The sequence below is a fragment of the Falco naumanni genome, chromosome 7 (genome assembly GCF_017639655.2).
Source record: "Falco naumanni isolate bFalNau1 chromosome 7, bFalNau1.pat, whole genome shotgun sequence".
NCBI lineage: Eukaryota > Metazoa > Chordata > Aves > Falconiformes > Falconidae > Falco > Falco naumanni.
The window spans coordinates 50,618,940-50,642,305 of NC_054060.1; the positions used below are offsets into that span (position 1 = coordinate 50,618,940).

General features: G+C 41.9%; 1 protein-coding gene across 3 annotated transcripts in view; it reads right to left on the bottom strand.

The window, feature by feature from the left end:
- RGS6 (regulator of G protein signaling 6) overlaps nucleotides 1-23,366 on the bottom strand; it is a 281,414-nt gene that overhangs the window by 94,550 nt on the left and 163,498 nt on the right. For all 3 annotated transcript variants that reach the window (XM_040601641.1, XM_040601639.1, XM_040601640.1), the window contains exon 3: nucleotides 14,221-14,320. In XM_040601641.1, coding sequence (XP_040457575.1) covers nucleotides 14,221-14,320 — 100 coding nt within the window. The remainder of the gene's footprint in view (nucleotides 1-14,220; nucleotides 14,321-23,366) is intronic.

Below are 23,366 nucleotides of genomic sequence, written 5' to 3' on the forward strand. Positions count from 1 at the left end.
TCTTAACACCAAAAACTTAACATACAAGGGTCAAGAATAACAAAAGATAAGTTTAACATGTGAGTCTATACAGGTTTTCATTAGAGGTAGGACAGTGGAACTCAACAATACCTCTCCAGAAATAAAGTTTGCTATGCAATGGGACAAGACAGGATGAACTCCGAGTGAACCCCTCAGCAAAGAGAAGCAGAAACAGGCTGAGACAGTCAGGCTGAACAGGCACTGCCAAGTGACACAGCTGAAGAGCAGATGCTACCTTCCTTTAATTTAGTAAAGCCAGCAAGGTGGCTCAACAGACCCATGCAGACATGACGCAAACCAGCTGCGGGTTTTACCTCTCACTGTGCAGCATATTAATCCATCTCTCAGTATCACCTGCAAAGGACACACCTCCTGTTCTATAGGGCAAACCTCCAAGTCCGTATTAGTGATCACTGCTATCCAGAGATCGCCTGAAGTGAAAATATGTAATTGCAGGTGACTATGACAATAAAGATGCAATGGCTTTTCAGCCTCTCCTCACATACCGATGCAAGGTCCCATTCCTATGTGCTGTCTTGCCACACATTAAAGCATGTTTGCTCTAATCCCCGAGAAATGTGGGCTATCTTAATCTGTCTCTGCCCAGGTTCCCGCTTGCCATGTCTCCATCCTGCTTGCAGCCACAGTGAGGAAAGGGATTGTCTTGTACCTAGGTCTCCATTCACCTGCACTACAGCCTCCATGTCTAACAACAGGCAAATTGCTCTTATCCTCACTACTTGCATGAATGAATATAACAAAACCTCAGAAGTGCGTTATCAAGTTCCACAGTTTAGCAATGTGAGACACACAAAGTCCATATGAAAAAACAGGCAAGGAGCTCAGCTGCTTGTGTCTGACTTGTCTTAATTTCTTCATTGGTGAGTTAGGGTGGTTAATACAGGTTTTCATACCTGTTAAATGAAAGGCAGTCAAAACACACAAAGGCTTTCTGAAAGCACCACTTTGATAATCATCAGTGTACCTAGTATGCAGGTTTTGAGAGGCTGCTCCAAATACAAAAGTGGCGGAGAAGCAAGTGTCAAGCTGGCAGGAAAAAGACGACACTAGAAGGTGGTGGGAGCTAATAATGGTACCGCATGCAGAACGAAAATGATTGTGGGCTTGCAACAAGCCATAGTGGATGAGGCTGCACAGAACCTGCCAACTAGGTGAGGCACCCCACACAAATGAGAAAGAGCAGACAGAGACTAAAGGGTGAACTAGGAGGAGGAGCAGGATTTCTTCATTTTAAAAAAGAAGCATTTTTTAAAAGGTGCTAGTAAGGCACCTACTACAGTACACAGATGCAAATCTCTAACAAACTGCCCCAAAATGGGCAACCCCTTTTCCATGAACAGCCTAGCCTGGGAATCCCACGAAAGAGAAGTGGGTAGCAACAAAACCAGACATCTTTCTTTAAGATCTTTTCTTTCAACAGCACAGGGCCTAGCAGAGCAAGCTCTACTTTAGCAACAGAAGTTGCAGACTGACAAACCTCCAGCTTGACACTGCACATGCAAAGCTTTTTTCTTAGTCTGGTACTCTACACCCCAGCATGACTTTTCCAGCACTCTCACAATCTGCTTCTATAGTGCTGGTACTATTTTAACTCACATAATGTTAATCTCTGTTTCAGAAAATGTTTCATGGCCTGAGAAGATTTCAAAGAAAATTCATGCAACCATCCCTGAATCTATCCAAATATGCAACAAATCCTTTGACTATTGAATGGAGGTAATGAAAGGGAATTTAATTTTGACATTTCTGGATTAAACAGTTGATAGGCCAGTACTAGAAGACTCGGTGGCACAGAGGACAGGTGTTTCCAGAGCTGTGCTTAAATTGACAGTCTAGATGTTACGAATGAGAGTCTGGCAGAGCTACAGAAGTTGTCACAGCAGAGGTGGGAATCCAAATTTTTATGATTCAATTAAAGAATGCCAAGGCTGGTGGAAAACACTATTTCTACCTCCATATGCCTATGACTGCCCTCATGCTACCGTGGGTGTAATTACATAAGATGCACAATCCTGTAACGGAAGGTATAATTATTTAAGGAAAACAGCTGGCAAATTTAGAGCTAAGTAGGAGCATAGGAACGTCAATGCTGAACCAAGAGTGTGTCAAACATGACCCAGATACCTAATTAGAAGTCATGCACAAATCTAACTTGCACAAGGATCAAGAAACAGACTGACTGAATACAGCCGAGGCTGAAAGGGGTACATTCTTGAGCTTTATTGCCCTGATTGCATTAGATACTATTATGATCCCCCCACTCTCTTACACAGCCCAGCTTTAATGTCACAACCCTAACAAATTTGCCAGGAAAGGGGAGGGGAAAGCAGCATTACAGAATAATGATGCAAAGAGGCTTATCTGTGAGCTTCGTGGCAAGTGTCAAGCCTGCCAGAGAGCTTCCCCCAGTGCAGAGAGGTGGGAGTGCAAGGCTTCACATCTGTCCCCAGCTGATCCACTCTGAGCCAGAACCTGGCCGTGGGGACTGAGGAGCCAGGAGAGGGCTGCTCTCCCTCTATGATGCTGGCTATGGCAACCCTTCTGCCTCAGCACCTCAGCCTAATGGGCCCCTGCATCCTCAGAATGTACTTGAGGAAGGAAAATTAGGAAATGTGGAGGAATCTGCAAAACCTTAACACCACTCTGTCTTGAGTTTATGTTCACACACGTGCAGCGAGCATCTGCAGCTGAGTCCCAAGCCACCGAAAAGGTTAACAATATAAGGTAATAAGACATTAATTAAGGATGGCTCTATGAAGTCAAAATATTATTTTCTTAAAATACAGCACTGCAAGAAGAAAGCTCTGGCTCTGCTGATTTTAATTTTTCCTTATGCTGTTCTCCACCTGGGCAAAGAAATATATCCCTTTGTGTTTTTAAATAAAAGTATCTAAATGCCGAGAAATACACTCATGGATGTCTGCTCAGCTATGTTGTACAAAAATCAGGGGAATCCACAGAGATCTTCAATTATCTGAATGAGTGAGGTGGTCCCCATGGGACAGCCCATACAAATTAATGGGAAAGAACAGTCTGTAAAGAAAGATTCTAACATGCCAACGTACTCTCTTACTGGAGCCAAGACATGAAATAATGTTTATAGACTTGGTACATTTCTTAACTTGATGCTCAAGGATCCTTGCTGTCAACAGAAGCAAAAAGGTGAATAGGGAGCAAATGAGCATTAAGTAATTGACAGAAATGTTGCTGAGATACACTAACCTAGTCTGTAAAAAGCAGAAACTCACTGATTTGTGTATGTATCATGGGTAAGAAAAAATTTAACAGAGTGCTTACCAGACCCTTCCTTGATGGGCATCTTCCTGTCAGGAATTTGCACCCAGAAAGCGACTGGGTACCACGAGTGGTCAGTGTGGTGCTCCACCTCTGAGGAGGAAGGTGGTTGCAGAGCAGATCAGGGAGGTTATGTTATCCCCACACTTAGCACTAGCACAGTAGTTAATGGAAATCTCCAGATGGTTCTGTAGCTCGCTGTTCAAAAAGATTGTTAAAAACTTGGGGAAGGGTCCAGGAGAGAAGCACAAGAGGAATTAAAGGCCCAGAAAAAGTGCTTTGTAGTCAAACATGCCTTCAGGGACACAATTAATGAAAAACTTCACAAACAGAAAGTGAAGTGGCTATCTCACTGCAGTGACTAATCATCTTTCTGGGGAGAAGAGATATCTTCAGTGTCAATCATAACACCAGGTTCAATACCAGAAGGTGATCTGGACAATTGGTTCAATACCAGAAGGTGATCAAGACCAGAAACAAGGAACAAATTTTGGGCATATTACTACTTTTTTTTAAGGATGACAATAACTTTTTTAAAGGTTACAGTAGATTTTTTTTTTTTTTTAATGCCAGGTGTTTTTTAAATTGGATACTTTCAAGTTCTACAGTTGTAAAGAAGACTGGAGGCTGGGAAGCTGTACATAAGCAGACCTAACCCAAGGACCGCCACAGCCTCCTGTTGCACAGGTCAGCACAATGGGCAAAGGTCTCCATCCCACCTCTGCCCTCTCCTTTGGGGAACATGTGCTGCACTTCCAACAGTTCAAGGACACTCAACAAGATTTGCAAGCCTTTACACACATGTTATTCATTGCCGCACGCGTGGCTGCAGTGTCAAAGCTGATTCCTGCCAGCTCCCACTGGGCACATGACAGCGCTGAGACATACCAAACTTCTGGCAAAGCAAGTTTCTCAAATCAGTAAACAAAGGCATATTGACAAGCTCATTTTGAAAGTTTTTGTCTTTTTGATTGGTTCTTTTTTGTTGTTGTTTTGGTTTGGGTTTTTTCCCCAGTTTCAAGCTGTTCGTGTTTTCAACTTCTGGGCATGTGTCATCTCCAAGTACCTCTTCCTCTTATGGCTCTCCAAGAAAACAAGTCATTGTGTCAAGGACCTGACACTCTTTGGAGCTCTAAAATCAACCTTTCCTACTTAAAAAAAAATATCCATAATGCAATATCCATGTAGCAATGACGTAAATGATGAATAAAAGATGCTACAATACAAAACTATAAATCATGCTTTAAAAGATCCAGTATTCTGATTCTGTTCTTTCTGCTTGACAAAAGAAATCAACTTTGATGAATATGCCGCTGTCCAATTCATTAGTTTCAGCAACGACAGCCTTGAATAGCTTTGTGATTGAAATTTTATCAGAATACAGTAACTTTTATTCCTTCATGGCTTAGAAAGCACACCTGCCACTGTCTCTCCGGTAGGAGAAAAACTTAGACAGCATTCAACAAAACACCGGACATTTGGCAAATTTCTCATGCTAAAAAGTGTGGGTTTCAGTCTAACCTAATCAGGAAACAGGAATAAAGTCCACTGAATACTTAGGGCAAAGGTAAAATATCAGAAAAGAAAAACCCATCACAAATTATCCACTTAGGTGAATCTGACAATGATTTTGACATCAACCAGCAAACAATCAAGTTTCAAAAAAACCCAAGAAAAAAAGAGATATAGAATCCTATCCACAGTAAGAACAGGTACAAACCCAACAGAATAAGATTTTCCATGCAACACAAGACAAAACCCTACAATAACTGGATGTAAAATCTTTCACTGTTACAGACATACATTATTTTTCTTATCAGTCTATGGTTTTGGTTTGTTTTTTTTCTGTGTGAGTATAATTAGTATTTTACGTTAATCAGCTTCGTAAAGTTTCCTGCATGTTTTATTACTCATTGCTAGGTAAGAATTAATCTGCAATCCGGGCTGTATTGGGAATGTATCTGCATGGAGAAAATTCTTATTGTACAAGTGACCTTGTAACGGAGTAGAATCCTGAGACTCTCTTCTTGCAAAGCATGCAGCCATCAAATAGGAATTAACTGAACAAAGACCTAATTGCTTAGTTTTATTTCTCTGCAGGACCAAAATATAATTTTCTTCCCTGCATGTGGTAGTGAATCATACATCAAAAATATCCAAGCTCATCAATTCACACCGTACTCAAAACAAATCCATGGGAAACCAGCATGCAATTTTGAGAGATTTATCCACACAGAAAAAAGTTAAAGAAAACATGCAAATGTGAATTTATAATGATGGATATGTATGGGAAGCCTGAAAGCTTTTCATTTTCCTGTTTGCCATTTCTGATAGAAGGTTCTAAAGCCAAATCTATGAGCTTCTCAGGTGCTATGTAGTGCAAATACATAACAGACAGAAGAACAGAGTACTTCTAGAACAGGCAGAATAAAACAAGTTATTCATCAACCCTTCAGGGTACCCACACAAACCAGGTAACAGTTTGTCTACTCTAGCACAATGCCAACCCCCTTCAACGTCTTCTGGAGATGTATTCTATCTATCCCCAGCACAGCTTTTAGCAACAGTGATTTCTGACTGCTATGCTATTTATGGCTGGTAAAAACAAGCTGGTGCACTATGTAATTCTTTGTACTATTTAAAGCAAAAACCCAAACCAACCCTTCCTTTTCACCCCACCCCCAACAGTTACATTAATGGTAACTTCCATGTTGTAACTGAAACGTACATAGAAGAATCATTCACCTATCAAACCTAACATACATGTAAAAAACAAAAACAAATGATCCACGAGACCAGATCTACAGTTACTAAACTGCCACGTTTCATTAGAACAACACATTGATTAAAGTCAGGAAATTCAAACTGCAGAACAAACTGTTGTGTTTTGCACTAAGCCCTTTAATTAAAAAGTACAAGTAAGAACCTGCTCAATAAATAATACCTTGAAAATTACTTTGACTAAAAAAGTGAAAGAATGGCAAATAAGAATGAAGAGAACGTATGAATGGAACAATAAGGCAGATGTACTCACTGAATAATGAAAGGGGTTTCTTTTTCAAATTATATGGAATTCACGCAACAGATTCAAAGCAACAGTTGTCAAACCACACTCAAAGACTAGCTCCTTCACACTGTTATTGATTACCATTGGGCACTTACATATTACTGCTTTTACAGTACCTCAAGGTAAAAATGCTTTCTCTAAGGGTCTAATGGATCTCTAAGGGTCCGATCTCTACGTATGCCTCAGTGGGTATGTGGCTTCTCAGGCACAGCGGGAGCAAAGCTGCTCTGCTGTGTATTTGATGCTTAGCAGCCCACAGAAATGTTGGAGGCAGTGCAGAAACAAAGCAAGAGGTGTGAAAAAGCAAAACTGTTGGTAGATCCCTCACCATGCAACTCCCAGGTTGCTATGAAGTGAAGACAGGAGAGGTGAAGTACTGCAGCTTGAGTGCAGTCTGCTCAGCACTCACATCCAAAAATCAAAGCCACGCAGTACTTTAATTAATCTCTACTCTTTTGCTGTGACGTTCAGATCTGGAAACAAACTTTTGTAATAACGCTGCACTTAAGATAGCAAGATGAATGCAGAAAAGCATTAATCATTTATTTCTATGAATTTCTACAGGCATTGAAATATTGCTGAATTTTCTTTTTAATACTTTATTCATTAGCCACAATATCCCATCAACTAAATGCTGCATTTCAGAATGAAACTGCAGCCAGCAACAAGAATTTTTATAATATCTCACATTTTTTGTTATTGTGGCTGAATTACCAATTGATCTAACCACTGGAGTTCAGCAGGTAATTTATCATCAAATCTGTCTCTATTCCAGCTTTTAGTCTCAACTGAAAGACTGTGAAAGCCTACAAGCAATTCTTGAAAAAACACAACCAAAACCCACCCCACCACCAAACCAAACCAAACCCATTTATTAATATAACTGTTCTGTTCCAACTTATAGCTTTCATTTGATGCCTTCCAGCCTAGTAATTTTTATGCTCACGTTCTTAAGTAATTTTGTGTTGTTCTGTCTTCTGCCCAGGTGGCTGAAAGGTTGTCTTTGTTTTCCATTCCCTTTTGACAAGATCTCTGGTGACTAGGAAGAGCAGACAAGTCACTGCAGGAAAACAAAGCTAGACCATTTGGTGAATTTTATGGTTTTTCATTCTATTTTTATTGCTCACAGGAATACCCATGCAGCATGACTATTTAAGCTTCTGACATATCATAGCTTCACTTGATGGATGCAGAGTTCAAATCCAGCAAGGACAAGTAGGACCAGGACAGATTTTCATAATTATAGTGTAAGGTAATTAAATTCCTCATAATATTCAGGGCTTTTAGATAGCACTTGAGAGGCCATTTTACTGAGTGAATACTAAAGCCTCAGGATGTATTTCATAAGTGTTCTGCAGCGGACTAAGCCAAATTTTAATGTACCATTACACGATGTGTACAGTAATGTACACATCACTGCTGTGATGTGCTTTTCCTCTAGCGTTTTCCACCTCAGGTATGACCACTTTCAACTGCTGTCATATGAAAGTACATGGTTACATAAAGCATCCAATTTTGGCAATTTTAAGTGATGCTTAATTTAGTTTAAACATTTAGAATTTATCTCATAATGTGTGCATGCATTTTTAAGGGATATGTAAGCTTCATGTGATGTACAAGCACACTTATGCAGAGATGAGCAGTCCTGGAAGAAACAGAACTATGAACGAGACACATAGAAGTGGCATCAACAGCCAGTTACGAAAAATATCCTTCCTCCCAAAGCTCAGCGTAGCTGTGGAGTCACACATACCGCAACATTTGGGCTGGGTTCACGCCACGCATCTGGGGAGGACCACTATTGCGGAAGGAACTGCACACAAAAATGTACCACACAAAGTACGCCTGAGCTGGGAAAACACAATCACAGCGCGGCTTGTGATGAAGGTGAAAAGCTGCAAGAACTGAACTATAGCTTGGTGGCGGCAGAGGGCAGTGATACACAAACACCAGCAGTCCTCACCCTGCATGGCACCCACAAATGCAGAAGTCTGTCCCTGTTTATTTTCAGCATGCAAGACTTGCCACTCTCAGGCTTATTCTTAAGAAAAATTGCACGCCTTTCATGCATATTTAAGTGTACCCATGTACAGATGTACAGAGATATATATTGAATGTTCACTACTTAAAATACCAGTTCTGGTTACTTCCTCTTATTTCTTTGACAGCCATATCCTAGTCAATCTACTATCCCCCCATCCTCTGAAAATGAAATCCTTTAAATTTTTGCTTCACAAGGTATTGACTTGCATCTTCAAAAAAATGCTACACGTGAAAGAGCTGATTTCTGTCTTTTCCTCCCCATCCCTCTCACCCTTTGAAAGGCAGGAAGCTGGATGCAGTCAAAAAGAAAAAGAGAACGAGGAGGGAGCTGTGGAGGAAGACAGCGTAACTCTGGCTCCTTAACTGGGTTAATATGTCTCCTGACATGGGAATAGAGAGCTTAAGAGAAAGCTGCGGGGGGTGGGGGGATAAATTGCAAGGCATGCACTACTCATGTAACAGCTGACATGCCTAATGCTATGTGATTCACAGCAGCTTTGAAATACTAGATTAAAACGTATAACAACCTTCTTATTGAAGGATGGATGGATTACGTTTCCACTGGGTGCAATTTGAAGAAGAGATAAATAAAAGAAGAAAATAAGTTGTGATGAAGAAGCCCAGTTTTGACTTGAATTAGTTTAAATGCAGCTTGCTCAGAGCAATTGATTTTCAATGAGAATAAATGGATTTGTTGGCTTGCAAACACTGATCAAGCATGTTTCCACCACACAGTTGCACAGCTATTGAATTTACTGTGTAGCATCTGCTGCATGTAAGTGTGGAAAAGCATCAGAAATGATCAGTAACTATATATGTATACATAAATACATGTCAATTTTAACCCATAAGCATGGTTTTTTGTATCAGTTACAAATCATTAAACATCCAAAATTAGTTCAGATTTTGGTTTAAGTTTTGGCAAAGTTGTGGGTTTTTTCTTGTTTTGCTTGCTTTAACTAAATAGGCTCATTCACGTTTAGCAAAAGATTGAGCTTGGTTAATATTTGGGAATATTTGCATCTACAACATTTGCCTGAAACCAGGATCAGTACCACCTTTCAAGTCTCTGGTTTCTCACGGCAAAACTACAGAGGAAAGACAAAATAAATAAATAAATAAAAATCCACATCTGGATGATTCTATGTGTTTGAGCTTCTCTGAAGGGAAAAGGCAATGAATACACTCAGACTGGCACCATGGGAGCTCATTTCACAATAGGTTTATTAAGTCCTCCAGCAGAAATGTCTGCCCCGAAGTACGCTGTCAGGGAACACTATTAATAATAAAGTCTCTCTTTCTCAACGCCATGGGATTTCCATACTCCAGCCAAATACATTTTCTTTGAGTGAGTAACATTCTGATGTGTTCTGGGACAACTCCATAGGCATTTGCCAAGACACACGCTGGTTTCCTCAGACAGAGACACATGGCAGTTTAAACTTGGTTTAGATCATGAGTCTCAAGTAACGACAGGCCATCTGGCGCATTTCAGCAATACTGGCACTTTCTGCTCAGAGAGCTCTAGGACTTAAATAAGACAGACGTGGCAGGTCAGGAATTAAATGCATTGTCAGGGCCGCGTGCACAAAGCTTGCATGGCAGCACTTAACCCAAGCCAGCACAGCTGGGACATCACCCATCAAACCAGTAACAGCCACACAGGCAGCTTTGGGAGTAGAGCAAGACGACAAGCGAGTGTTGGCGTAAGGGTCAGGAGCAGTGCACGGTGAGATGCCAGATAGAGGACTGCTGCTGTAAGGAGGAGGTATCACTCAAAATGGAGCTGTGGGGACAGGCCTGCTCGAAGACAGGGGGTTATGGATCAGAATTAAGCTGTATCAAAACCTCTTGGGAGGAGGGCAGAATGGTGCAAGGCTTGTAGACTGCACGTCTCCCTTGGTTTACAGTAGCAAAGATGCTGATACACAGGATCAGACAGTGCACAGGACCAGAGGAAATCTGGAATGAGAGTGGGAAGCATGAAGGAAGCTTCTTGCATTGGAAAGCTCAGCTGTTGCAGCACTAACTTCTTTCTGATTTGTTTTGGCAATGCTGTATAGGGCCAAGCCTGAATCAGTGGGAGAAGAAAGTATATGCATTTGGTCCTCCTACCAATCAGGATGTTAGTTTTAAGATGCATTTGTGCAGAAATCAAGACGACAACTAGGAAGCTGGTTTTGTTGCTGGTTAGTATAATGAGATGTTCTTACAACAGTCTGATGACTGGGAAAATAAAGAATTGCTGATTCATTTACAGAAACAATATCATTACTGAGGAAATAGTTTTCTCACTAAAAGAGAAATGTGCAACTAGATTTGTTGCAGCAACTGCCATCGTGTGCATTGGGTGATGACCTAGTCTGGGCATGGATCACAGCACTAACTCAATACCTACCCTCAATCTGTTTTTCATTTCACACTCCAAACTTACCATTAGACAATGTCAGATACATGCACACAGATGCCACAGAGACTGGTTTCACCTTACTTTCGTTCTCTGTGGCTTGCTCATAGAAGTGAAGACCTAACCAAGAAGATAACGGTGTGATGTGTCCTCCTTTGACTGACCTACTTTGAGCCAAAAGCCAGGGAAGATGATCCACAAATCTACCTCTAATGCAGATTAAAACATGCCTTTGGCACAGCATCTCCACATGTACTCATCATACATTCAAAAAAGGTTTTTTTCATCCTTCTCCCAGATTCCTGTGTTGAGAGAGGACCGTTAATGATAACTCCCTGAGGCTCCTTCTCCTCACGTTACACAACGCCTCATTCACAACTTGGGCATTGGACACATGGAAGCAAAACAGAGATGAGCAGTTCTTTCCCTGGTATTCAAACTTTAAATCAAACACCCACTTTGCTGCACTATAAACAGAGCTGCCTCTTTAGAGCACCGAGGCGCTGCTGTAATGTTTCTTTTTCTTTGAGATTTTACATTTCTCCTGTGAGAAGCAATTACAATAGAAGTGTCAAGCAAAAATAAACCCCTGTTAATCACAGTCACTGTGAACCTGCCAACTAAATCATGTCTCAGTGTTGCTGTTCCATTTTTCAGGTAGAAATAAAGTGTGAGAATGCCAGTCTAGAAATTAAGCTCTTCCCAAGAGGGAGTCCAAAGTTTTTGAAAATACAAGCTGTTCTCTTGTGTTCATGACACTGACTGGAATGAGACAAGTACTAAAAACTGAGTATCTGATGATCATAAGAATAATTCAGGTTGGAAGGATTCTCTGAAGGTCATCTAGTCCAACCTCTACTCAAAGCAAGGCCACATGCACAGTTAGGTCAGATTTCTTGGTTCAGCTGGGCTCAGAGGTTTCTGAATAGCTCCAAAATACTGCTTCCACAGCTTCTCCAGGCCACTGAGCCCACACTCAGCTGTTCTGACCATAAACAACTTTCCTCCTAAATCAAGTTGGGATTTCTTTTCCTGTAGCTTGTGCTCATTGCCTTTTGCGCTTCCACCATGCACTCTTGAGAAAGGGTCTGACCCTGTTTTCTCTGTAGCCTCTCATCCCTTCAGCTTTCCTTTCTCCAGACTAAACAAACCCAGTGTCCTCAGCTTCCATTCAAACACAGATGCTCCTGCCTCTTCAAGTGCTCCAGCTCTTCATCCACCTATCACAAGTACTGAAATAATAGACACATTTCTTTTGGTTTTGGTCAACAAATAGGCAGGTCTATGAATCTGAAAGGAGAAGTGGAAAAACCTTTGGGCTCTCAGTTGAGTCATTATTTTTTCATACGTCTCAAACTCAGAAGCTTCATGCACTGCCTGGTGCATCACAAGGGACCTGCCTTCAAATCACCTGAAGGGAATGGTACTGAGCTTGCTCGTCTCTAAATCTGAGAGCTTTCTATGAGCTTTGGAGGGAGGTTTTGTTCTTATTTTGTCTTCATCTTTTCACTATTGCCTCTGCTGTGAAAAACTAGCAATTTCAAGGTAATGTAATTGCAGCTGCTGTTCCAGAACAGCAGAGTGCAAGGTGGCAGTTTCCATCATGCCAGGGAGCTGCCAACCAGGGTGGTACCTAAGGATAAGTATAATCAGTTTAAAGATGCTGTGAGGTCTCCCATTTCCTTTTTCTTCTGAGTAACAGGTGGTGGCTTGATGACTAGATCAATTGCTTAATCAATACTATGAATATTAACAAACATATCAGAAACCTGTTTTAGCTGAGTCAATCTTAAGACATCCAGTCTGTGTATTGCAGACTTGAGCTTATGGAATGAGTTTTCAAATCAGATAAATGGTTATTTTCCCCAGGAACCTTCAAAAACAGTTAGCTCATACTGATCCAGCCATAAACTGCAATTTAGTAACGCAATTTTCACATCTAGTTCTAAAGTCATGTTTCTTTTCCACTGTAAAACCCTAATCCTGCAACTGCCAGTTACACTGAGTCACCACCATGAAATCAATTTCAGACAGAAGAGTCTGTTGCTCAATAAAAAGAGATTAACTGGACTGAGCTTCGCTTAAGTAAAAACTTCATTCCAATTTCTATATTCCCTGCCTATCCCCAAGAACCCTGTAGATTTGCATTCCATTCATGTAGCTTAAGTTGGACATTTTTTTCTGATACAAAGATATCAAATCACACTCCTGAATCAATCAACACAACTCAAACTTTACTCAATCCAACTATTTTCACAGTAAAGGTATTTTTTAAATGCTTCAGCTCAGATATGCTCCACTGCAGGGAGCACTCCCTACAAAGGCTTGACACCAACTGTATTGCCAGCACCCCCGTTCACAAGAGATATTTTCCATTTTACAACAGTACAAAGCCCCAAAGAGCAAGAAAGGTCCCTTTGAACTGCCAGTCTTCTCTCAGTTATCGGTGCTGTCTACATACAACAATGCAGCTTTTGCATTTTTAGTGATCATCTGAATTTTACTGCAGTAAATTCACAGCCAAAGAACAAAACCCTTCACTTTTCAGAAATGGAGGGGAAGTTTCCAAACAGACTCATCAGTGTATGTATCTGGTCTGATTTGTAAAGAAACTGCAGGACAGAGAAAACAGTATTTACTTTACAGAGACATCATAAACTATGAAGTCACAGGAATAGTTGGGTACTTCATATTGGACAACAGTCTGCTTGTGGAGAAAGGGAAAACAGTAGTTCTGTGCCACCACAGCAAATCTTACCAAGTTAGTGAAAACAAGTACCAGAAACCCAAGTACAAATCCTTCAAACAATTTACATCACCCTGAATAAACTCATCATCTACCAATGACAAAGGTCTTTGTTGCACTGGAAGATATTTTGTCTGGAAACATATATAGGAATGGTTTTGTATTCTAAATCCCAGTTTCTGCATCATCCGCACTTTTGTACATACAGCTTTAATAAAACAGTACGCACGCATAAAAGGTATTTCACATTTCTCTACCTGTGATCAAAGTCCAATAAGAGTATCTGGGTATGAGTGAGAAAACAGTTGCAATTTTCTTTCCTGAGTTCCCTAAGATCACACCCCCATCATAGGGAATGACTCTGACTGGTGATACTGTGATAGCCACAAAAGCCATGTAACTTTGAGTAACTCATTCCAAAAAAATATAAACGCTTGCTTACTTAAAACAGAATTAAGAAATCTTGGTTCAATGCTTCACCTCGTAACAAAGATGCACAGAAAAAATAAACAGAGGGTGGCATTTCTTACATTCCTTCTTTTTTGTGGCTTTAGCAGTGTGTTTGCTTCGAGCCAGTGAGTACCAGTTCAAGCCATCTTCCCTGCTAACTGGGGTCCTTACCGGTGACGACGCTGGGGATTTTGGACAGAAAGCTCTTGACAGTGCGGATGGGAACTCCACCTGTTTTGTCATCCTGCATTCTCGTAATGATGTCTTCAATCTGTCAAAAGGAAGGAAAGACTTAGTGGTTTATGCAAAATGGTGACTGTAACGTTTATATACCACGAGTGCTTTGGAGCCCTGCTGGTAGGATGGCCTTCCCATATATAATACCATGTGTATTATTGCACAAAAACGGATGTAGAGCACAGCTACCACCTCCCAAAATTAAACCCTGAGACTAGATACCGTGAGACAACATACACCAGCTTGGAAGACTATGGTCAGACACTGACAATTCAACAGTAACTGTGCTTTTTTTGGATGACCAGGGAGTGACAGGTGTTGTTTGGTCCACATGAATTGGATTAGACTCTAAACTGCAACCAGCTTAAGGAGCTTCCCATTCAGTCCACTTTCCCCTCTTCTCCCACATTCACGTGAACCGCCAATACTGTGACCGTGGGAGGGCTTTCATTTTCCAAAGGGTCCCCGTCACCAATGGCCTACCGCCGAAAGGAGCATGAGACAGAACTAGTGCAGGATGATTTCCCCTGCCTCATGCTGTAGAGGCTGGGATGCTAGATGCCCATGGTCATTGTATGAAGTCAACAACCAAAAGTAAAATGATCATAGAGAAAACTCATTAGATTTTCACAGCCAAGTTACCTTTTACTTCACAGACACATAGACAATCCATCACATACAGGAAAATATACAATCATCTTCAAAACCCATGGCAATCAGAGCATCTGATCACTGGGGGAAGGAGCTTAATCCTCCTCCCATTTACTCCAAAACAGGAAGGGATTTTTGCCCCTTTTGAGGCTACACTCCCTGCGTTTACTTGAAGGCACCAGAGAGAACAAAAGAGCTGAACACAAGCACAGTGCAGAAATTTGGTATCTCCAAAAACTCCCTTCAAATTAATAAGGTCTCAGAAGCCCAACAAAAATAGACCCAAAGCTGTTGGCTCTGTTAGCTCCAGCAGCTGACAGCACAGCCCTGGCTGTTGCTGGTGACTAAGGGCCATGGTTGATGGCAGCCAGACGGGGAGCACAGCTCTGATTTTACCGAAAGATTTTCTCCTCACGGATGCTATAGAACACAACCTCAGCAGAAGGGCTACATGGTGGAAGCACAGCCCCTCTCTCTCCCAAAGGCAGCCCGAGAGCTCAACCAGGTCTCCTCAACTCTGGAAAGCCAGCTTCATTTAGATGTGCAAGTGAGTTTTTCACAGACTTAACACCTACATTTCAAAACAAGTTTAATTTCTTCCCAAGGTGGCAAGACAATCTCCCTGCCAACTGCAGACACTGAATTTGATCACTGTGTTTTTAACCTCAGGCTATCACTTAACTGAACTGTTCACACCTTGTTTATACGTTATTTTTAAGTTAACACATGCCCGGAACAAATTCTCTGCAGGTATGAAGTCATGAAGATGAAAAAATCCTGAGATATTCAATAGATTGCATGAGGGTTGGGTACCTACAGCTCATTTGTGATAGAATAACACTACTTTTCCCCCAGTCCAAACACTATTAAAATTCATACCACCTTTTCCCCTTTACCTGAACTGTATGCAAGGTTACTTGGTGATGAAAACCGCTTCTTCCAGACCTAGGATACCTGGAAGAGTAACTGCTCCTCTCAGGCTGGACAAGAAGCATTTCACAGCACCTCATGGTGTTGAGGTGCCTGAAGCATCACCCATTGCCAACCCAGATTTACGAGGCTACAGTACGGCAACACCAAACTGCCAGTGGGACAGGACAGCTCAGCTGCCTGCGAAGGGTGGATCAAGGTCAGCCAGACTAAAAACTGCTTCAACGTGACCAACTATTATACGCATTCATCTGTAAAAAGTCTCTACGTGACCAACTAGTTATACGCATTCATCTGTATGTACTTGTAGCTGGCATCAGAGACATTTTTCCATGCATATTAGGAGGAAACCACTCTGGACCATGCTATGAGTCCCGTGTCTCCAGAAACACTTCAGAGCTTTAAAAACCACAAGCATAATTTTTGGCAAAACTGTTGTTTTCTCTTTTTCTATTTCAATGAAAAGCAATGAAACATATGAAAACCAAGCTAAAATAATTGTTTTGATGCAGGATTATAAACTTCTTACTCTTTTGCTCACTGTAAAGGAACACAAGACACTATTCATGTCATTATCACCCCAAGAAAAATTTCCATTTCAAGCAAAATAAACCTTTAATTCTCTTAAAAGCAAAATATATTATTTTTACATAAACTATCCCCCTTTCAAGCAATCAACCAGGCACTGATGTCTCAAATGGGGCCATTAATTTGGGCTTCAGTCACAATTACAAAAGCCTAGTGCAATTTTAAGTCACAGTAAACATAACTGCCCTAGAGATATCTCCTTCCCAACAGGCTACTACTTCTTCTTAACTTCCAGCCTGACTGCTGGCACTTTCTGTTCTCCTGATTTCTGAATATTGGATGTTTATTCTCTCCTTCCCTTTCTACTCAGACACCTCATCTCCTTCATTCCCTGTCCTCTCATCTGACCCATACACTACTATACGTGTTACCTTCCCACAGCACACCAGCATTTGCAGTCTGCTGCCAGAGCGCCAGCCAGGTTACAGCCTCTGGTCTTCCCATTCCCAACATGCTTTCCTTGTGCTCTCCAACAAATTCCTGCACTGCTCAAAGGGGATAGCATAGCCTACTCAAAGAAACATTTGATGATAATTTTATCCTTCTTAAAGTTCTAATCAAGTTTTAAATAAAATATTTAAAACCTATATTCAGTAACCTATGTTGTTTTCGTTCAGTCCACTACAAAGGGAAGACTGATTCTTTGTACCAGCCTCTGTGTTTTGCATCCACTCAATGTCTGCAGATATTACCACCCTGGATCCAAATTCCTGCCTAGCTATAGAAATGTTTCATGAAGTGATACAGTGGAAACAAGTGGATACAGTGACATAGTGGAAAAAAGCGATTATTAGAGCTTCAAGTGTGGAGAGCAGCAAAGAGGGAACATCAAGCATGAAGGTCACTTTCACTGAAGCTTTTCATCTTAACTTTCAAAGAGTTACCTAGACACTTCACTGCTAATGATTCTCCCTTCAGTTTCTGCAGGCCATTAAATACCCTTTAGGTTTCCCTATCTGGCAGACAGGGAAGGAATCCTTGCGTAGTTCATTTCATCATGCTAGGAGGCAGGACCTAGTAAACTAAGCATTCCTCCTATTTATCACTCCTAAATGAACGAGCTTCAGCGAAATAACCTCTGCCCAACAAAAATCACGTGAAGAACAGGCAATGGTGTGGGTTGGGGTTTTTTTTGTTTGTTTGTTTTGTTGTTGTTGTTGGTTTGTTGGGGTTTTTTTCCTCCCCTGTTTTGGGGGTCACTGCTAAGTCTAGTCTGATTTTACATCAGTGAAGAGAATTGTTACTCTTCCCTCTGAGTGGATTCTGGCTAAATATCTCCCTGAGAAAGCCAGGGCAATTTCTGATCTGCTGTCACTGCTAGCTACACGCCGTAACGTATGCCTAATAAACTACATCTACCTTTCTTCCTGACAGCTCTACCCCCTGTATTTGTCTAGAATGATTTTGTTTCACATTTACCCCCCTTTCAAGGCATCAAAAAGGGCTCTTGGCTTCAGGAGCACATTATCAGTAGAGATGGGACTCTACAGCAGGTAGTTTATGAGAGTCTACCAACATATTCTGTTACATGGAACATTGGGGGTTGAATGCATATGTGGGATTTGCTGGTATTCCTTAGATGTTCTTTTCCACTATCAGCACTTTTGCTGGTGTAAGGACGGTAAAGGCATGAAGTAGAAGACCTTGAATTTCTATCAGAGCTAAGATGTCTATCACTAGAAGATGAGAAGCCTCTTTTCCGAGGCAGGGGAAAATAAAATACTACATTTGCTCACGTGTACAACAATGAACGTAACAATCACAGCCTGGCAACTTAGGGTCAGTGCCATACAACATTCCCAGTGCCACTATTTTAAGGGCAAAAATGACTCTCAGCTGTGCAGTAGCTTCTCTTTCGTTCAGCGCCAAAATGAAGCAGGTGCCCAGACTGCAGCATGTTAGCGTGCACAGCCTTGCTGAGCCCTGGAAGCACCCTGCTCAGGGTCAAGGCTGTCCTTGGAGGTGACACACTGAGGGAAGGGCAAGTAATGCACAAACAAGAAAAGGTGACAGTTCCCACCTCCCACAACCCCATGCCTGGACACCAAAACCAGCTTATCAGAGCTAACTGACTGAACACATTTAATTACGACTGAACGAGTATCATGCAGCGATGTCAGAGGCCATTACGGTCCCCTTGTGCCAGCTCGCTTTTGTGAGCTAGTGAGGGCAACAGTGCCCTTTTCATACTCTAGCCTCTGACTAAGCTGCACATACTCCCTTGGATCCTGCAGGAAAGGTCCTGCTGCCTGTTCCCAAATATTTTGGTATGCACCAGCTTGCTGTCCGATTACTTGCAGCAGGTACCCTACTCTCGGGGATTCCTGTCACCAGCTAACATGTGGCTAGAAAGTCTCTGAGCATCACTCATCAATGCCAACATTAAGTGTATAGGGCTGGACAGACAACTCTGTGGGATGCCAAATACCTTCTTTGCCCCAGCAGATGAGAGCTCTCGTGAACACTGGTGGAGGTGGATGACACATGGAGCAAAGGATTAGTCTGTCAGCTATCATGATGGCAACAATTACAAATACACCTGATCTTTTAATTGAAATATAATTTTAAAACGGATGATTTCTTGTGTAAGCACCTCTGACTAACTCTTTGACACTACCTGTGTCTGTGCCTGTGCCTTCTGCACTTGACTCCTTCCACACAGCCCCCCACACACACAGACAAGAAAAGTTAATTTGACAAGGTGTCTGAAGCCAACTTGCTTCACCAGTCTGGACGATTTCACTCTGCCCAAACACAGGAAAAGGAAGCTAAAAAAACCCCCCAAAACCAAAAAACAACCCCCCCCACACACACACACACCACAAAACCCAAAACAAAACAAGGCTAATACATCTCTCTTCAGCACCCTCGAGGGAGAAAGGACAACCTTGCGTCTGCGACAGCACTGGAAAGCAGAAGAACAGCACTGCCACCGAATTGCTGTGTGACCTTCAGCAAACAGCTTCATCTGTCTCTGTCCACACATCCCCTCCTGTATAACGGAGATAATACTGAATCACGCAGGGGCAGCGAAACTTAATTTGAAGATGTCAGAGGACTTGGAGTGCCTCAAATAGCAGATGCTACATGACTACAAAAGATAGGCTCCCCACCTCTGAAAACTTCTCACGATCCCAACAACAGCAACAAAGCCAAAGCAGAGCAGAGCACTGATGCATCAGCTGGCAGGGCCATTTGGCTGCTTCCCACATGACTAACATCCAGCGACGGCTGACGGCAGGGGCACTGATGGAACTTGTCCTCTTCCCGATGGAGCTTTAATCTCTGCTTCCTTTTAAATTTCAGAGTTTATTTCAGATAAAGGCAGAGTATACCACATAACTCCCTCACGCTTGAGTGAGTTTCAAGGAAGAACGAACATAACAACTATGTCTTTCAGATGTTTATTGGGAGGGTGAAACAGAGTTAATAATGTCACCTTGAAACTGTTAACATGCTTTAGCATTTATATATCTCTGTTGTGAATAGGAGGGTACCAGTGAAGGAACAACTAACAAGGCACTTGTGATTATCTGTATACTGCTGCTAATCTAGCTAGAGCTTCACAAAGTGAGTACCTATGCAGCAAGTCATTACATGGAAGGACAGGTTTCACCACATTAACTAACCAAAATGATGCTTAGAGAAAAACTGTGACGCTTCTTATTCAGCTGCTGAGGTGCAATACTGGAGTCTGGGGAGTACCAGGAGCAGCTTTCTGATCATACAATGCTGTCCCCAGCACAGTCTATGACATCAGCTCTGCATGGCAGCCCTGGTTTGGGCCTGGGCTGCATCATAAGAAAATATGGTCACAGAAAACGGGAGCTGGAGCTATTCCCTTCAGGCAGTATATGCACAGTTGGAAAATAGGGTTTAATACATAGCAAAAACCCTCCAAAGCTTAGCAAATTAATTCAGCAAACAGATTCTCTAAATGAGCTGAACTAATGCAATTTGTTCCCTCCCCAAAAATCAAGATTTTCAGCCCATCACTGTCAACAGTTAAAAGCAAAAGACATCAGTGCATCAGTGTTATGCAAATTCAATTTTTCATTAAAAACATTTTGACAGACAAGTCCCAATGAGCTCGAATTCTACACGAACTATAATTTCTTTAAAAAGGAAGCTATTTTGGCATGTTAGAAAGCTGTGTAAGATACTAAAAGTGAGTTGTTTACTGATTGTGCAACTGTAATTATGGTAGCAAACTCTTGGGACTCCTGCATTTTACAGCATAACAGAAGTTTCTTAACAGTGGTGCATTTTCCCCCCTGCTTTCTGCAGTCATGGTAAAGAAGTCACATATATGCACGTGATCAGCTTGAGAAATCTGACACCATTTACATGGCTACTCTAATTAGAAACCTTCTCACATTAGCTGCAAATTAGACCAAATATTTACTTTGCTCAGTAAGTACAAGTGTTAAGCTTTTCATGACTGTAGGAAAGTATCATAAATATCCAGTGAAGACGATGTTAATTTTAAATAAAACACTCCAATGGAAACCAAATGGCTGTAGAATTATCATGAGGTGTTACACATCACATTTTGGTGAAAGAAATTATACCACTACTGCCATACAGAATGCATTGAATAGGGGTGGCTTTTGTGTGACTTATGAACTACGCAAACACATTTGTAAACCTATGCACAGACACTGTGCATAAACACAGATTGTTTCAGCCAGGAAAACTGTAGGACGGCATAATCTACAAACTGTTTCTCAGTGTGTAACTTGAATTGGAGGAACTACTTTGGGGAAAAAGAAGTTCAGTCCCTCTGTTCCCTAAACAGTGCTGCTAAGAGAGCCACTGGTGCTGACAGCATCTGGGCTGCTGGTGTTTGTCAGCCAGTGACAGCACTGAGCCTCCCAGACCATTTTACACAGGTCACCAGTCACCTAGTGCTAACTACTTCTGACCATGCCATCCCTCAGCAAGATTTGAATGGACAATCCTGAAGTGCTCTGTAGTTACTATCTGCAGATAGAAGACTGAATCAAATCAAAGCGGCAGCATGGGTTGAAATATGAAGGAATAAAGTTGTTATAGGAAATGTAATGCTGCACTTTTGATAATTGACATAAGGGGACTGTGGTGAATGTATTACCATGAGGGGTTTGGGGGGAGCACAAGGGTATGTGTTTTCTTTTGACAAGCTTTTACTGAAACCACTGACTGCAGGGACTGACAGCATCCTGCTGCTTTGCTCCAGCCAGGGTCGGACGCACAAGTTGCCATGGAAACAACAGAGATTTTCTTTTCCGTTGCATCACTGCACTGAATGTCAAACTACACAGGTCTCCAGATTGCTCACATGCTGATGAATGAGTAGACGTGCCTACCACTGTGTGCACAGGGACTATCACAGAAGGAGTAAACTCTGCCTGCGACACGTCTGAGCTCCTTTGCATGCCCACTGCCACATGGGTATGCACATTTGGGACCCTTGCTGCTCCCACCACAGGCAGGGAAACAGGGCGAAGCCTGTTAACCCAACCTCAGGAATATCCAGAAGCAAACCTGTGACCCAGCTGCCATCTAAAATAAACCTGCACAAACTGCTTGAATTGGCAAGTGCCAAACAAAAGTAAGAGAGTTTAGTCCAACAGTTTTCATTTTACGAGTGCTTCTTTTGCAGGTTAGCTCCCACACCCTGAATTTCACTTTGAGTTCTGGCCATCAACTATTCATTCTCATACAAGACAAGAATATGCTGGTTTTGTGCTGAGATGACTGAGAAAACGCCAGGAATCTTAAATCCTCCAGTAACACTGGGCTGAGTCTCCAATTCATAACACTATCTGAGGCCAGTTTTCCAAGCCTGATTAAAGTAGCATGTAAGAGTTTTAGTACTACACTAGATTACAGGAAACTATCAATACTCCTAGCCTGTAGCGGTCCATGCACCATGCGGCATGAGAAAGCAGCATCTCTCTCTTCCTCATGATGCTGAGCACAGTACCTCCAAAGGAAGTTCACTTTTCTCTGAAGAATCAAATACAAGCGACTTCCAGACAGAAAAATGCCAGACTTCAGTGGGTCACCAATCCGCTCACACACAGGAGCTCCTCAAATCTTGATAAAAATGAAGAGCTGGTTATGAACTACGCCCAAACCACTTCAAACCAAATCCACAAACCCAAGCAGACTCCCATTTGCACCTTCCCAAAGCTGGGAATTGGACAATATGCTTGAGGCTCATCATCTTTCTCCAGAGCTGGAAGAACAGAGCTGCCACCTCCCCCACTGCCTGCCTCCAGTGCAAGGCTGGGGAGGAAAGAACTACCCAGCCATCTCTTTCACAGCACCATCAGCATGTGAAAATGAGCTTCCCAGGCGACAGGGTGGAAAAGGCCATTCCTGGGTCTGGCAGAAAATAAATTACTTCAAGCAATGCTGAGCAGGTGTAAAAAGACAAGTTGTTCCTCATGAGTGATGTTTTCCACCCTTGCTACAAACTGCAGCAACTGCTACATAATTAATCTGAAGTATTTCATTAAATATATTATTTATTGAAATGAAATACACTGACATCAATACCAAGCAGATAAGAAGAGGGGGTGGAGCTGGTGGATGCCCGATCAGGGCTTTGGTATTGCTACTGCTTTCATTAAACACTGAGTAATGACGAGCAGGGAATGCCACTGCCTCACCTCAGACACTCGGAGATGACCGTACCACTGTATCCTTCTCTGGTTCTCACTTTCTTAAAGCATAAAGAGACTGTCCACCCACCACCAGGTCTTTAACAGGGAGAAAACCCTGCAGCTGGAGGGGACAGGGATAAATACATCTGCTGCATTCCTGACCATATTCTGCATACAGAGGAAGAAAATGGAAAGAAAGTAACTCCCGTTTAAAATTACTATTTTCTGTTTAAAACTGCAAGGTCTAGATTTGCACTT